This window comes from Macrobrachium nipponense, chromosome 23, assembly GCF_015104395.2.
Source record: "Macrobrachium nipponense isolate FS-2020 chromosome 23, ASM1510439v2, whole genome shotgun sequence".
Classification (NCBI taxonomy): Eukaryota; Metazoa; Arthropoda; class Malacostraca; order Decapoda; family Palaemonidae; genus Macrobrachium; species Macrobrachium nipponense.
The window spans coordinates 78,883,809-78,901,112 of NC_061090.1; the positions used below are offsets into that span (position 1 = coordinate 78,883,809).

At 39.5% G+C, this 17,304-nt stretch overlaps 1 protein-coding gene across 3 annotated transcripts in view; it reads left to right on the forward strand.

Moving 5' to 3' along the window:
- Positions 1 to 17,304, forward strand: part of LOC135201775 (RING finger protein unkempt homolog) — a 77,151-nt gene that overhangs the window by 23,421 nt on the left and 36,426 nt on the right. For all 3 annotated transcript variants that reach the window (XM_064231028.1, XM_064231043.1, XM_064231034.1), the window contains exon 8: positions 6,342 to 6,837. In XM_064231028.1, the coding sequence (XP_064087098.1) occupies positions 6,342 to 6,837 (496 nt within the window). The remainder of the gene's footprint in view (positions 1 to 6,341; positions 6,838 to 17,304) is intronic.

The window sequence follows — 17,304 nt, forward strand, 5'->3', positions numbered from 1 at the left end:
AACCTCTATTAACCAAAACTCAGTGATTTATGGTGCGTAACTCCATTATTGCAATAACCGAAACTTGGCCCGTTGTGGCACCATAAATCGCTAGACAAGCCTTTTCGCCATTCACCGAGTCTGCTGGTAACTGGGGCTGCCTGTATTGATAATACCTGTTGTGAATGTCAAGGCAGATGAGAAAAGTGGAAAGCTTTGAAGTCTTATTTGCTGAGGTTTGAGAGGGAGAAAGAGATGAAGGCAGCCTCCAGAGCCCAAAGTAAGAACAATCTTGAATCTGCTAGACCAGTAGAGGGTAGTACTGTCTCTTCATCACCACTTCTTGCTGTTTCTCCAATTCCTAGTCCTCCAACTTGACCATGTACAGGCAGTCCCTGATAACCGAAAATCTGCAATTTTCGCTGCTTATTGGCGCCTTTAACCGGTGAATGGCACCTCTGTCAGGTATGCATCAGTGCTGATAACCAGAAAATCGGTGCTTTTCAGAGCTAGACAAACAAGCTCCATAACAGCAGGTCGACCTTAACCGGGGACTGCCTCTACTCCTATTCCTGGCTCTCATGCTTCCAAACCTGACCCCACTGCCAGCCTGATCCTAAGATTCAGTTAAAGTGCTATGGCTGAATGAGGTGCCTCAGTGAAAGTGCTTTCTGAAAAAGTGGCTGCTCATGTGCAAATTGGCATTGTTGTGCGAGTAGAGGAGGTGCCTACTCGTCCTGCTGGTGCTCTTGGACGAAGGTCCATGTCCCATTCCCCTGAACCTGGGAGGAGATATATCAGAGGTCCAAGGGAGACCATTGGAGTTAGCCCATGGTTATCGCCCCCTCAGTCACACCTGTTGTCCCCTAGGTGTCAACATACAACCAGTGGAAAAGTGTTGAGAGTGAGTGTTCATCAACTTTCCTCCAACTCAGAAGCCTCCAGCCCCGACAGGAGGTGCCAATGGCACTGTCCTGCCTCCTTTTGTCTGCTAGAGGCACTCTGATGGTGCTAATCGCTCCCCTTCTCCAGTTAACAGGTACAGAGAGACCTGTCACAGCCCTCAACCCTCCTGCAGCTTCGCTGAGCCTCTTGCTTCCTCTTTGGCTTGATCCTGGGTGTGGGAGCGCCATTTCTTAGTCCCCAAGTGCCCGAAAGACCCGGCCAGGGGGCAGTCATCTTCATCTAGACACCTCTCTGCCTCCGAGCACCCATTGCCTCCAGAGCGTTCAGCACCACCCGATCTGGTGGCACCAGCTCGTGTGCGCTCACCTTTGCCTTTGACACCTCATGCTCGCACTTTGGCTTAGGAGGACCCTTTGTTGGGGTCTATTAAACGCAACTAGAGGCTATTAAGGGTTTCATACAGAAAGTGTTTGAGCAGGAAAATATTTCTTGGTCAGCTCACGCTTCGATGCTCCCTTATCTTTTGGCCAGTTTTCCCAACTACTTTTTGCCCCCTACTCCAGTTTCTCTAGCCTCTTCCTTCCTTATAATGAAGCAACCAGACAGAAGTCTCCACTTGGCTTCCCAAGGTGGTGCTTTCCTCCTCATCAAAGAAACGTCTCGAGGTGGATGACTTGCTTGCTTCAAAGAGGGAACAGGTCAATGAACAAGTCTGGACTGTCTTCGACATAGGAGATTCTTTATTTGGGAATGATCCTGAATTCTCAGATATCTCGGGCTTTTCCATCCCCCAAAAGAGTTGACTCTTGCACGGCACACTAGTTTCTCTCCCATTCTGCTCGGCCAATCAGTGGATAAGTTTCCTTGGCACCTTGACCTCCATCGAGCAATTTGTGAATTTGGGCAGACTGCACATGAGACCTCAATGCCAGCTAGGACAGGAAGCCCAACCAAACTCATGTTTTTCCCATCATGCCAGAGATCAGGTCAGTCCTGCATTGGTGGCTGTGCGAATGAAGACTTCGGGGCAAATCTTTCCTTCCTTTGAACCCCAACTTGACTTGTATTCAGACTCATCAGACCTAGTTTGGGGAGCCCTTCTAAGAGACCAGAAGTGTCTGGGACTTGGTTCACAGATCAGAGATCTTTAGTAAATGTCAAGGAGCAGCTAAAGGCCATTTTTCTGGGATGCCAATCCTTCTCTTCTCAGATTTGTGGCAAGTCGGTGATAGTTCATGCAAACAACACCACTGCCCAGACTTATATCCACATGCTGGGTGGCACTCGCCTCCTCCCTCTACGAGGCCTTCAACAATCTTCTCTGAGCAGAGTGGAACCAAGTCACCCTCTGTCACCCATTATATTCAAGGGAAACTGAACATCCTAGCAGGTGATTTGAGTTGCTGCAAGCAGGTCCTTCCCACGGATGGACCTTAGACACTTTGGTCTGCAACATCTGTGGAAGCTTTGGGGTACACCATCAATAGACCTGTTTGCGATGTCCAGGAATCATCATCTTTCCCTTTTGTGCTCTCTGGCCCCAGACCCTCTGTTAGTAACTGATGCCATGCTCCCATGCTCCTGGAATGGTCGGGTCTGGACGTCTACGCCATACCTCCATTCGGCATTGTCAAAGAGGTGATAAACAAGTTCTCCTTCCATCACAATGTCTTGATGACTGGTTGTTCCATTCTGGCCAACAAAGGAATGGTTCCCAGACCTGCTTCATCTAATAGTGTATTTTCCCAAGACTGCTCCCTCAAAAACAGTCTTCTCAAACAACCCCACTATCACAAGTTCCACCAAGGGTTGTCTGCTCTGGCCCTGACAGGCTTCAGACTGTCTGGAGTCTTGTCAGAGCAAAGGGATTTTCAAGAGCAGGTGTGGAGGCTATTGCTAGATGGAAGTGCCGGTCTTCTAACAACCTCTATCAATCTAAGTAGACAGTCCTCTGAAGATAGTGCATTTGAAATAACATCTTGTCTATAAGTCAGATCACTGATTTTTACTATTCTTGAGGTCATCCAAGAAATTATTGTCCTCTACCATCAACGGTTACAGGTCTGTGTCAAGTTGTTTTCAGCGCTGGGTTGGATCTTCTTCTAGCCAAGACCTCAGTGACCTCATCAAATCCTTTGATACAACTAGACAAAGGAAATCTGGAGGTGTCTTGGGGAATCTCGTTATAGTCTTGAAGAGGCTATCAGGCCCAACTTTTGAACCCCTGTGCTTGCCATAGCCACTGCTGATTGCATCAGCAAGCTTCAGGCCACTGACAAGAGAGTAGGTTTTGCGCAAGGAGATACAGTATTCTCATTCTCTTGGGTTCCCTGCTAAGACTGAAGACCCCATTTCTTCTCCATTAAAAGGTGGACAGACATCCTTAGACCGGAGGGAGAAGAAAGGCTTCTTTTTCTGGTAAGAGCTCTAAGATACCATCTTCTAAGGACCAAGAAGATTAGAGCCCCTTCTAGTTATCTGTGGTGCTCCGTTAGGTGCCCTTCTCGTCCAGTGTAAAAAAAATGCTATGTCCTATTTTTTGAGGGACTTAATTTCCGAGGCACACACTCTGACCTAGGAGGACATCCTACCTTCATTTAACCATTAAGAGCCGGGCTTTAAAAAAAAAACAGCACCCCAGATTGGGCAAACTTTGATGTCAGCCAATTTAACCCTTGAGAGCCAGGCTTAAAAAAAAAAAAAAAAAAAAATGGGGGGGGGGGGGGGGCCTTATGCAGGGCTGGGGAAACAGGTCAGCCAATTTAAGAAAAAATATATCAATGGAAAGAGGAAGCTATGCAAATGCACATGGTGTAATAATAATAAATACAAGATTTTAAACATTTTCCCGATCTCCTACAAAAAGTTGAGACTATTGACAACCCCTTGTTTGGCCCTTTTACAAGACAATTGTTAATTTTACCAAGTTTTACGGGATTTTAATAATTAATTTTATTTTATTTTTGTAAAATTATGAATTACAGCTTACCCAATATCAAAACAGATAAGACCTAAAATCAGTAACAAATTCTGAGTGTATTTGTTGTAAAATATATACATAATTTTATTGAGATTGAAGACGCAGTAACTTTTTTGGGTTATATTTGTCTTTTATAATATTTCTTTGCACTTTTCTTTGCAAAATTACAATTATAACTGATATACTACCATAAAAGATCATTAAAACCAACAGTAACTCCTCATTTTATTTACGAACAAATATATAAAAAGACATCATGTGAGAGGGGGAGAGAGAGAGAGAAGCAGTATATGCTCCCTTGAAGTGAAAATCACTGCTAAATCATGAGCGACCTAATTGTTGTTTTGAGTCAGTCTAAAAGCTGCCATTAAGTGAATGTACGGGTAATAAAAGTATTGGAACCTTTCCCACCCTATTCCTTCAAATCAATGGCTCGCATTATTGACACTCATGAGCATATTAGGGTACAGTCCATTAAAGGTTAAGAAAAAAAAAAAAACTTCAGTGGAAAGAGGAAGATATGCAAATGCACATGATGTAAGAAAATTTATTTTAGAAATTCTCCTTAACTTCCATGAAAAGTTGAAAATGTTTATTTACAATCGCTTGATTGAGAGGTCTCTTTTACAAGACATTCGTAAATTTTACTAGGTAATACTTGTTTTTTCTAATAATTTTATTTTATTTTGTAAAATTATAATGTCATAACAAATGAGAACTAAAATCAGTAACAAGTTCTGGGTATATTTGTCGTAAAATATTTAAGAGATTTTTTGAGATACTTTTTTCTAATAATTCTTCTTTTTCCATGTTTTTTTTTTTTAATATTTCTTTGCACTTTTCTTTGCAAAATTACAATAATATGTGACACTTTCATTGAAAATAAGAACTACAACCAACAGCAATCCTTGGTTGGGGATTTTTGAGCAAGTAAGCAAAAAGAGGTCATGGAAGAAAGAGGAAGATGACATTCCCCCATTTGAAGTTCAGAACACAACTAACCTCATGAGATGCCCATTCAGCTAAAGAGACCTGAAGAGCTCAGTTGGCAAGAGTCATTTATAGCTTATTGAAGTAATTGGGACTCTTGCCGCTCGATCTAGCCAAATCGTAGGGTGTTGTAATATTGATGTTTGCCAGGAGTTAATCTGTCCACCACTCGAAACCTGTTATCGCCACTCATATAATGGTATCCTTCCATTAAGGGTTAAGGTCAAGGGTAGGATAAAAGATTAGCTTAACCAGACCTCTGTGCCTAAAAAAGGTTCTTCTCAGGCTGCTTCTCAGGAATTAACCTTAGAAGAAAAAAAAAAAGAGAGAGAGACTATTAAAATAAAACTGACTGCCTAGGAACATGATAATTTTTTTAAGTGAGAAATCCCTATCCCTCATTGTTGGGTCTCTAAAATATGTGCGTCTCTGCTAAATCAAATTTGGGCATTCAACAAGTATAAGCTGGACAGTCATGGGAACTTGGCATCCGTTACATTTCATTTGGGGTTAAGGTTAAAGCTCATAAGGTCTGAGCTGTTGCTACTTCTCTTGTTCTCTTGCCTTCAGGCACAACATGTCTCTCACCCACATCTTACAATCCACATAATGGAAGCGCAAGTCAGTCTTTGCATCCTATTATTTCAAGGAAGAGGAAACTTCTTGAAAATTGAACTACCATAGGTCATTTATCCATGGCTGGTGAGTCCGAGGTGTTACATTGCACCTGGAGTACCCACCAGATATTTTTAGTGGTTTTTTATAACTGTAGGAGACTGCATTGTCTGTTTTTTTTTTCTGGTTCTATGCCCAGGGCAGGGGCACCTATTGACTTTGCTAGCCATTGGATTACCATCTTTGCTGCAAAGTAGGAGGCGACCCATGGCTATACTGCGATGCCACTGTAGGTTAAGATGAGCACAGACCAGAGGTAGTACGCCACCTGCAATGGTGCTCATACTAGGTAAGGAAATGACAAGCATTGTACCAATGCTGGCAACTTTTCTGCTGTCAAATTCATTACCTTCTGTAAGGTTTTGGAGTAGAATATGTCCATATATCCCACCTCCTGTCAATGTGGATTCAGCTATATAATTACTTGGTAAGTTACTTGTATGAAAAACATTTGAAATCAAATAAAATGTTATGTATACCAAGTAATTACTGAATTAGAACTCCCCTCCTCTCCTTGCATCGACATCAGGGCACAAATGAATTGAGCTATCTGCCTGTTGATCCTCTTCTTCCCTGAAAGTGCCGGGGTTTGTTACCTACGCAAAACAATTGAAATGCTACTGTGAATTTTGAGTGGTTAGGCTGTTGTGATTGAAAACCTATAGCTGTGTAATTACTTGGTAAGTATTTATAAAACCCTATTTTATTTTATCATAAAAATGTAATTTTTGCTCTTTTTAATTCTAATGCAGGGTTTTGTTTGGAAGAATATGTAGGTATGAAGGTTTTTTGTTTTTGTTTTTCCCTACAGGGTACAAGTCTTAGCAATAACTCCGATTCAGTATTTGGTAATGGTCAATGCCAGCCAGCCCCAATTTTAGCTCCGATAGGAAGTAAACCAAGGCATTATAGCGGAAGTACTACATTAAGTGGATCATCGGAAACACCAGGTCTAAGTAGCAGCTTAGGAGGTAGTGGAACTGGAGTAGGTTTGGCAGCTCTTAGTTCCTACCACAATAAGGCTCCAGGTTCCGAGCGAGAGGATAGGGAATCAGCCTTCAAGAAACAGTTAGCAGCAATTGACAATGACCAAACTTTAGACCCTATAGAAAAGGCTAAAAGGAAACAAAATTTACTCCTATCTAATATGATTCCAAGTCAGCCTCCTGTTGTCAGTCTCCCAGTCTCAGTACCTGCAACTCCGTCTTCATCATTTGTGTCGTCTTTACCTTCTAGTTTGTCATCAACAGTGTCGCCACTGGCACCACCCTTCTATCCTACTAGTGATACTGTTGAGTCTGTTGTCGGTAAGTAGAGTTGGTATCTTAATTTATATTTTAGTAAGTAGCTTCTTTTTAAATTTAAAGGTATTGGCCTTTTGGATCCATCCAAGCGAATGAAAATTATATTAATTTTCTTTATTAACCAAGAGGAGGGTAGAGTTCTGTTACACGTACACAACTTTGAACTATATTACGTGTTATCTTTTTCTGACTCTTGAATACTTTTATCATGCATTTCACTGGAAAAGCAGATTGCACAAGCTGTTAGCTTGTTCTGAATTGGGTTGTAAATGTAAAACTAGTAAACAGGTAATGGTACAGGATTTGTGTTATCATCAAAGACTTGGCTTTAATTAGGATCCTTTCAAATGGTTGAAGATGGGTAAATTGATATATGCTTTAAGTAGAAGTAATGTAGAATGGTGTCATACTTTTACACCATGTGTAAATATAATGAACTTTATTTCTTCATAGCAACTTATTGCTTAAGAGGTAAATACAATGTACCTTATATTTCCGTGTATAAGACGACCTTTAAATCCTAAAATTCACCGCTAAAAGTTGGTGGTCGTCTTATACTGCCATTCTAAAAATCAAACCTTGAAATCTAAGTGATGTTTATAGGTAGGCTAGCTTAGACCTCAGTGTGATAACCACTGACATACACGAAAAGATTCATATGATGATATAAACTGGTAATAAAGATAGTAGAACCATTGTTACCTTATATATTATTTGCAAATGTGAGAAATAATGCCATATCAATGAGAAGAGTCTACAAATGACTCAGAGGTGGAAAATGTATGCGAGCCCAGCTAAGAAAATGTAAACATCAAGTCATGGTTGAGCTCACAGAAACTTATATCTTTTGGTAAACTTTCAGAAATTTTTAATGATAGTGTGATTACAGTAGTAATAACATTTAAAATAGCATAATATTTATTTTTAATTAAAAATTTATTATCAATTTGGTAGTAAATAACTTTTCTGAACTATGCAGTCCTGAGAACAACAACTATAGTACATTATTGTATTGTGTGCAATTGGCGATGAAGCATAAATGTAGTACCATAATACCCCGAACTTATTTGATTCGATTTGCAGGAATTCACAATAGCGTGATAACACTTAGGAAAGCGTAATGTTAATTTTTAATTAAAAATTAATTACCATTTTGGTGAAATAACACAATTTTGGTTTCCATACAAGTGTTTAGAACAATTCAGTCATATGAATAGTAGTTATTTACAATAATTATCATACTTTAGACTAACCTCTTTGCCTCCATTTCTTTATCCCTTCTGGTTAAAAAAGTTAAAGTAAAAGTGAATGATAAAAATATCCTTAGCAGCACTACTCGTTGAGTAAATGCGTACAGCCACAAGCAGCCAAATGAAAAACAGCTGTTTTGCTATGAATAACTAAATCGGATAACACCAGCTGCTTTGCTTGCACTCAACCATCATACGATAGTAAATATTTTCCGTATTTATTTTAGAAATGACGTTAAATGTAATAGAACTGGTATATTTTTACATTTAAGTGCTGTATTTATATCCTTATTCTTTATGTAGAATAGATCGGCCAGGACATATACTGTTAAATTTGAGCTGCAAAATGTAGCTGAAGCTGAGAAAATAATGTTCGAGCTTCTAATGACTATAAATTATCGTGCATCAGCACCATGGATGAAACTCTCCTAAACTTCGTTGTGCCATCAAAAAACAGTAAATGAAAATGGAGAGGAAAGTATTTTAATCAACACTACTGGGGATGAAAGAACGCAGTTAATTGTCGTTTTAATGTGTATGGCAGATGCGACAAAACTTTTCCCCCATGGTTATCTTTAAACGGAAATTGATGCCTAAACAAAAATTCCCAAATGGCATCGTTGTCCCAGTTCACAAAAGCGTAAACGATGCAAATGACACATGATTGCTATGTTTGTATATCCGCGTTATCACAACCCTAAAAAAAAATACCCTAGGCTGTGGTACCCTAACTGCCTATTTCAATAGTTAAAACACCAAATATGGCCTATCTATGAAAATTCTTATAGGCTAACTGCCTATTTTAATACTAATTCAAACACCTAACATACCTTAAACTATCATATGGGTACTCGCTATTGCATTGTTGCTCCAGCCTAGTCTGATACACATACAATTAGTGCAACTATATCCCCACATGGCCTTCACCTGTTAGTAGTAGTAGAAGGGAATTGTCCTTGAAATGACTCCCTGGCTCATTTTATTCCTCTTTTGTTTGTGTGTGGTTAAGTTTTGTCTATAATGACATAAATCTTTTATAGATTCTTTCCTATTTTCATTCCCCTCCATCAGATCTACAAACAGATGTATATTTGCTAACAATTCCTCTTTATTTTCATCATATTGCTGCTGCACTAAACTGTATTTCGTTAATGACTATGTTTATGATAACAAGGATATAAAGTAATGATTACAATACCCTACTGTAATATTAATGTATAACAGCAAAAGATAGCAGTAAGGCTATTTTTGTCTTTTGTTTACGTTGAGAATCAACAGATGGACGTTTATCCCCAAAAGAATGATTTAGGAAAACAATTTAATTTCTAAAAGAAACCAATTTATTTATGGAATTATTATTATTTTTAATTTTGTATGTAAAAGTTTGACACAGTAATTCATATTTCATTAAGAGAGAGAGAGAGGTAAGAGATGAAACATCGATAGTGATAAAATGTTCTCATGTATACTGTTATAATATGTGTGATAATCATTGAGTTAACTATTAAATGTGTATTGAAGCAGAGTTCAGTAAATCAGAGAAAGAATAAAGATATGGCAACATGTATCTGCAGTCAAGGACAATCTGTTCATTTATTACGATAATAATAGATCAGTATTATAGTTTTAATTATAAAGATATGCCAATAATATATAAGATAGGCTTTTTATTATGAAGGTATGCGAGTAATATATCAGATAGGCATTTTATTATGAAGATATGCCAATAATATATAAGGTAAAAAATGGCTTTATTATGTTTACGCTTCATCACCAATCGCAAACAACAATACGATAATCTACAACAATTATCGTTTGTATGACTGCATTGTTTGGAGAAGTTAATTACGTACTACCAAATTAATAATGAAGTTCGAATTAAAATTTAATGTTATCCTAAATGTTATTACTATAGTAATTACACTACTATTAAAATTTCTTAAAATGTTACCAAACGATAAAGGTCGCTGTAAATGCAAGTTACGCCTCAACATAACTGTGTTTACATTTTGTTGTTGGCCACTCGGACTATAAGTTGACTTGAGTGATGTGGAATTATTCCTTAAATAGGCTGTTTATTATGAAAATATGCCAATAATATATAATGTGAGAATGGTTTTATTACATTTATTGAGAGTTGATATCATAACGTGAATCTGTTCATGTTGGTGGTTATCGCACGGCAACCAGGCTTAGCCTACCGATAAACATCATACATATACCTTTAATAGACTATTTATTATGAAGATATGCCAATAATATATATGGCGAGAATGGTTTTATTACCTTTATTGTCATTTTATATCATAATGTGAGTATTTTCATGTGTGTTGGTGGATATCGAACCATGGCCGAGGCTTAGCCTACCGATAAACATCATATACGCAGCACGGTCATGCCCCCGCTGCTGCAATTCATACCAGTGATATAGACTGAGAAGTGGTCCAAGGAAAAACCCATGGCTAACTGATCTGCGACTGCTGATATGTGACTTAGGGATGCCCCACTGTACATACAATATGTATGGATAGTATGTGCTGCATAACTTTAAAATATCCATGGAAAACATGCCCATTCATTTTTTTCTGTTTCATATTATGATACTAACGTGAATATTACGTACGCTAATTTTATGTCATGTATGGTGCAACCTCCTTAAATTTAACCCTTAAACGCCGAGTGGACGTATTTTACGTCGACATTTTTTGTCTCTTGGTTGCTGACTGGACGTATTTTACGTCGACATACAAAAGTTTTTTAAAAATTTGCGGAAAAATACTTATAGGCCTACCAGCCGAAAACTTGAATCACGCGCCTTGGGGGATGCTGGGAGTTCACGGATCAAGGTGTTGTTTTGTTTACAATCGTTACGCAGGCGCGCAAGCGCGAATTTCTTTCTTGCCGCACTAAAAAGTATCGGTGACACATCTCTGAAATTATTTCGTGACTTTGACATAATTTTTGTACCATTTTAAATTAGCTGTTACATGGAGTATTATATATGAAAATGTGTGCATTTATATGTAGAATACAACAAAAAATACTCATGATTGTAGCTTTTATCAGTTTTGAGATATTTTCATATAAATAACGATGTGCCAAAATTTCAACCTTCGGTCAACTTGACTCTACCGAAATGGTCGAAAAACGCCATTGTAAGCTAAAGCTCTTATATTTTAGTAATATTCAATCATTTACCTTCATTTTGCAACAAATTGGAAGTCTCTAGCACAATATTTCGATTTATGGTGAATTTATGAAAAAACTTTTTCCTTACATCCGCACGGTAACACTTCCGAAAAAAATCATACATGTGATTGTGGTAATGTTTGCACCATTTTAAAATTAGCCGTTACATAAAGTTTTATATATGGAAATGTGCGCAATTTCATGCACAATACAACTATAAACAACCCATGGTTGTAGCTTTTATCAGTTTTGAAATATTTTCATATAAAAAATGATAAGTGACAAATTTTCAACCTTTGGTCAACTTTGACTCTACCAAAATGGTAAAAAAATGCAATTGTAAGCTAAAACTCTTATATTCTAGTAATATTCAATCATTTACCTTCATTTTGCAACAAATTGGAAATCTCTAGCACAATATTTTGATTTATGGTGAATTTATGAAAAAAATAAAAATTTCTTTACGTCTGCGCGGTAATTCTTCAGAAAAAATCATACGTGCGATTGTGGTAATGTTGCACCATTTTAAATTAGCCGTTACATAAAGTTTTATATTTGAGAATGTGCGAAATTTCATGTAGAATACAACAAAACATAATTGAAGGTTGTAGCTTTTCTCATTTTTGAAATATTTGCATATAAATCACGATAAATAGAAAAAAAACCACGTTTGGTCAACTTTGCCTCTACCGAAATGGTCGAAAAACGCAATGGTAAGCTAAAACTCTTACAGTCTAGTAATATTCAGTCATTTATCTTCATCTTGAAACAAATTCGAAGTCTTTAGCACAATATTTAGATTTATGGTGAATTTAAAAAAAAAAACTTTCCTTCCCTCCGCGCGCGGATTCTCCACCACAAATCTCCAAAATGTGTACGTTGCATTCTCGGAATATTTGCTCCATTTCATATTAGGCATTTCATAGAGTTTTATATATGAAAATGTGCACAATTTCATGTAGAATAAAGCAAAAAATATTTGAATATTGTAGCATTTCTAATTTCCGAAATAATTGCATATTAAAAAAATATATATACAAATTCTACATTCGGTCAACTTTAACTCGTCAGATATGGTCGAAAACTGCAATTGTAAGCTAATACTCTTACAGTATAGTAATATTCAATCAGTTTTCTTCATTTTGAAAGAAATTGGAAGTCTCTAGGACAATATTTAGATTTATGATGAATTTTTGAAAAAAATATTTATTTACATCCGCGCGTTACGAATTCATGCATTATTTTGTGATAATATTTTCTCTGTTTTGCTTTTATCGTTTTACAATGTTTTATATACCAAAATGATTGCAATTTAGTGTACATTACAACGAAAAAAAATAACTTTTTCTTTTAACCGTTTTGCGCATAGCGCGATTTGAATACAATTATATATGAAATTTCGTTTTTGCGCTATCATATATCACATTATTTATATATGATAATGATAATTTTTTCATTTCTGATGGTTGCATACTAAACTTCAGGCAATGAAAGAAAAAGGAGCTAAAAATGAACTCTTAATCTTGAAAACTAAGCGCGCTGCGATTTTTTGAAAAATATTTTGTTCATGAAACTTACCTGTCAGATATATATATAGCTGTATTTTCTGAAGTCCGACAGAATTTTAAAAACTTCCGACACACGCAGTGGTCGGCCAGGTGGTTAGTACCCATTCCCGCCGCTGGGAGGCGGGTATCAGGAACCATTCCCATTTTCTATTCATAATTTTTCTGTCGCTGGTGCTGAAAACACCTGTTTTCAGTACCTCCGTCTTAGGATTTTGGAAACTTCATTGCCGCTAAGTATCCTAATTGTCTTTTGATTTATTTACTTGGATTTGTGGGATTTGTGGCTAGGCATACGCTATCTTAAATTGATTTGAATTTGATTCATTTTTGCATAAAATATCTGAATCTAGTTAGGCTAGTTTCAGACGGGGTTGTCTGCAAAGATAGGGTGTGGCTACCGAAAGCTTCGGTAGATCCGCACTTGGTATGTACAGGGGTATGGGTCTTGCTTCTTTGTTGAGATTTGTCATGTAAGGAGTGTGAGACTTTGTCTATTCCGTAAGGAAGACGTATGATTCGTATGTACGCAATTAATCAGTAAACATGTCTAATTCCGTAAGGAAGACGTATGATTCGTATGTACGCAATTAATCAGTAACAAAAGTCAGGGTAGTGAACCTGCTAACCTTCCTGTAGACTTTATTTTGCCTAACCCTGTAGTATGGCCTACGGGCTATGAATATGTCTACGAGAGGTGCTCGCTCTCCTTCATTGCTGTGAAGTGCTACTTCTGTAATTGTTACTCCTAACCCTGCAGTGTTGCCTTCGGGCCCTAAGCAGTGTCTGTAGAGGAATTACCCTTTCTCTGATACTCTTTCGATTCGTATCTTAGAATCGAAAGTGCTTGCTTTAGAGAGTAAAAGTGAAGTGCAGAAGTGCAGTGATACCCCTTGTGTAGTGGAGGGTGCGTCAGATCGGCCTCGTTTCGCCTCTAGGCTGGGACCTCTGCTTGACTCCCAGGACCCGGGGAGGGAGCATGTCGAAAGCCTAAGGAGGGTTACAAGGAACCCCCACCGATCTGGCGTGCCTTCGCAGTTTCTGATGAAAATCCCCAGACTGCCAAGTGCTGCGCGTGCACGAATCCTGAAAGATTGCTTCTCGTCCTCCGAAGCGTCCTCCCCATGCAGGGGTTGGAGCTTTCGGAAGGACTCGCGCCCTCTAAATAGAAGCTTTATAGAAGAGGACGCTTCACGTCCTCTCTCTCTCTCGTTATGCGTTTCAGTGAGAAGTAAGAAGGCGAACGTCGCCTGAACTCGTGTCCGTCTTTCCACCGAGAAATACGTAAAAGAAGTCATAGTAGCAGGAAGCTTTTTGAGAGCGGACGCCCCGGGACGCTCGGATGGACTCCAGGCGCGCGCGGGTGCACGCCCAAGTGCGCGCCAGTGCCCAGTGGACGCCGAGCGCGCTCCAGTGGACGCCGAGCGCCGCTCCAGTGGACGCCGAGCGCGTTCCAGTGGACGCCGAGCGCGCACCAGTGACGCCGAGCGTGCACCAGCGCACGCCAGGTGTGTCGCCTGGCTGAACGTTTCTGTTGAACTCTTCAAGCTCTTGTTTCAGATATGGGCCTAAAGAATGTTTACCTCTACTCCGGTGATTCCTTCTACCTCACCTGCAAAGAATGTGAAGTAGGCAGTGCTTCGGAGGAAGTTTAAAGTGAAAAGACAACTTCTTCTTCGAAACCCAGCAAGACATCGGGTTTCGTGAATTCAAGAGGTCTCTGTCAATTAATATTGCTTTTCGCATAGGTGGATGGAGTTAAGGAAAGCTCAAGGGAAGATCTCGTTTGCTCTACCGCAACCTTTGCCATTCGGCCAATAAATTTAAGTTGCCACTACCGCAGTCAAGACTTTGCGATAAGGCAGTTACGGGTTATGTAAGGCTCGATGTCCTGCACGTCAGGACTCTCGCAACGTTCAGTGGGATTCTTGCAAAGGCACTCATCAAAAGGACGCTCTTCAGGAAAGCGCAAGACAGGACTTCCTTTGCCATACTGCCAATAAATTTTAAGCTTTAGCAGGCATTAGTTGTGATACGGGAGAGGAAGCTGGTTGGAGAGTTTCTTCCTCTTCCCAGGATAATTTTGCAAGCTTTTTAGCCCATCTGAAAGGGTTTTTCAGATGATAGATTTTGTTAGTTTCTAGTCGGGACTACGCTGCCGAATTGAACATCGTCGTTCTACCTGCCGTAAGCCCAGTCCTCTTAAACAGGATTCTTGCCCTTCCTCGTTTGAGACGGGAATCGAAAAAATTAAATGCTTGACTCCCTGGATTACGTTTTGTCAATTCAGTGACTTTCCCCCATTGACAATAATACTTTCGTTTTGTCAAGTAATGGGTATCCCTCATTGACAAAATATCTCTTTGTCCCGTAAATGGGTTAGTTCTCATTGACAAACATCTCATTAACTTGATATTGCGTAAGCGAATAAGCTCTTATTGACAAGATTCGGAAGAGCTCTCATTCGTCATTCGCAGACTCGTACAAGAAATAGAACTTGTAGACTACGTCAATGAACGCTTATGTCCAGTAACATAAGAAGCTTGAGCTGACTGCTTCGATTCTCTTAAGTTTTGTTCATGAAACTTGCCTGTCAGATATGTATGTAGCTGTATTTCCGAATTCAGCTATATATATGTCTGCCAGGTAAGTATGAACAAACTTTATTGTGATATAATTTCATATTTTGCCTTGCGTTATTTTACTTCTGGTTGGTTCAAGTCATATACGCTTGCTGTAGTTACCTCTTCAGGATGGCAACCGAGAGGTCTATTGTCTATTTTAACGGACATTTAATCGTTTCTCTTACTCCCTGCAGCCTTCCAGGAGGTTTCCGATTTATCTTTTACCGTTGTATGGTTGTGTTCTGACGACACAAACGCATCTATATATTTAGCGTTTTCTGTTTCGCTTAAATATACCAGCTTGAGAGTCTTTCGGCTCAAAAAATAACGGACCTATTTCTTCGTAGAATAGGGTAGCTGGCAACCCAGACATAAAGTTAAGAGACGACGTTCGTAAGCTGCTGGCTGCTGCTGTCACGCTGTGTCTGTCTTCCAGTCCAACCGAGCCAGTAACAGATCGGGCGCTGTCATGCGCCGTAGGTTACGTCTCTCTCTCCTGCGGGATTGACTGACTAACCGTATCTCTGTGCTGGCGGTTACGTCTCTCCTGCGGGATTGACTGACTAACTGTAACTCTGCCCTACAATCACGGAGTTTAGCCTAAGATTGAGGGGATTTCTTACGTGAATGAATAAACAACGGTGCATTCGTTTTGCCTTACTATGTTCAACAGAGTTATCTCTTAATCCTTTCGGTGCTCGTTACCGCACGGTATAGAACTACGAGTCTACCGCAACATTGCACTTTTATATGCTCTCCTGCTTAGGCAAAGCGCAGCCTTATTAGGGAAGTAAGCATACTCGGGAGGGAATGGATGAGCTTGCTGGGGACCATTTCCTTCCTGAAGAAGTTGTTTGCCCCCCCTTCCCCGAATAGACTGCAATTCAGACCACAGTTTTTTTCCTACCGGGAAACTGAAATATTATTCAAGATCTAGGAATGATTCTGAAAACATCTCTCAGTGCGTTTATCACCTGAGGTGATAGAAAGAAGTGTGCCGGACATCTGGATAGGGTTTCAGATGTCCTGGATCTTAATCTGAAAGAAGTAAAAGCGATTCGGTAGTCCCTCCAGTACCTCGTAACGAGTTTTGGGAACCAGTGGTCCAGATCAACTCTGATATTCCACAGCTCTCTCATATCTTAAGAAGTATCTTCTCTCGGTCCCTGTTCGAGTTTACGAGAAAGCCTATTATAACAACAGGCGTAGAATGTAACGATCCTCTAGAGGTTCGTTACAGGATTGCAAAAGTCTGTACGAATCGTCTCGATCGACGGCAGCAACTATTGACTTCCGAGTGGAATCTTTCTTTAGAAGTAAGTTGAGAGTTGTGGAGACTTTAGGGACGCCCTTTCATTCTTCTCTTCGATATGTTGAGGACGAAGAGGCTTCTTCTTCTCTGCTCCCTTATTCTCGATCCGGGATCGGTACCATTAAACGCCATCCTATGATATGAACGGGGATGGATATTTAGTCTCTTTTCCCCTTTTTTCAATCGCTTAGGAAATGTAATAAGAGGATTTATGACGTCACAGGAAGCGACAATGACGCTGATCGCCCCATGTTGGCCTTCAGGATCCTGGATTCACAGAGGTCACATACTTCCTAGTTCACTTTCCAAGGACCTTTTCCGAGAGAGTCGGTCTACTCTAACTCGAAAGGTACCTATAACCTCTCCGCTCTGAGTCTTGACTACGTTCAGGCTATCGAGATGTTGACAGGAATAAGATTACCGTCTTCCATTTCCGTCTGAAGAATGGGATAAAGCTGGCAGTCACAACTATTAAAGAATACGCAAATATGTTGTTGACGGCCTTTGGGCTCAGAGATTTGCGTCTGTCA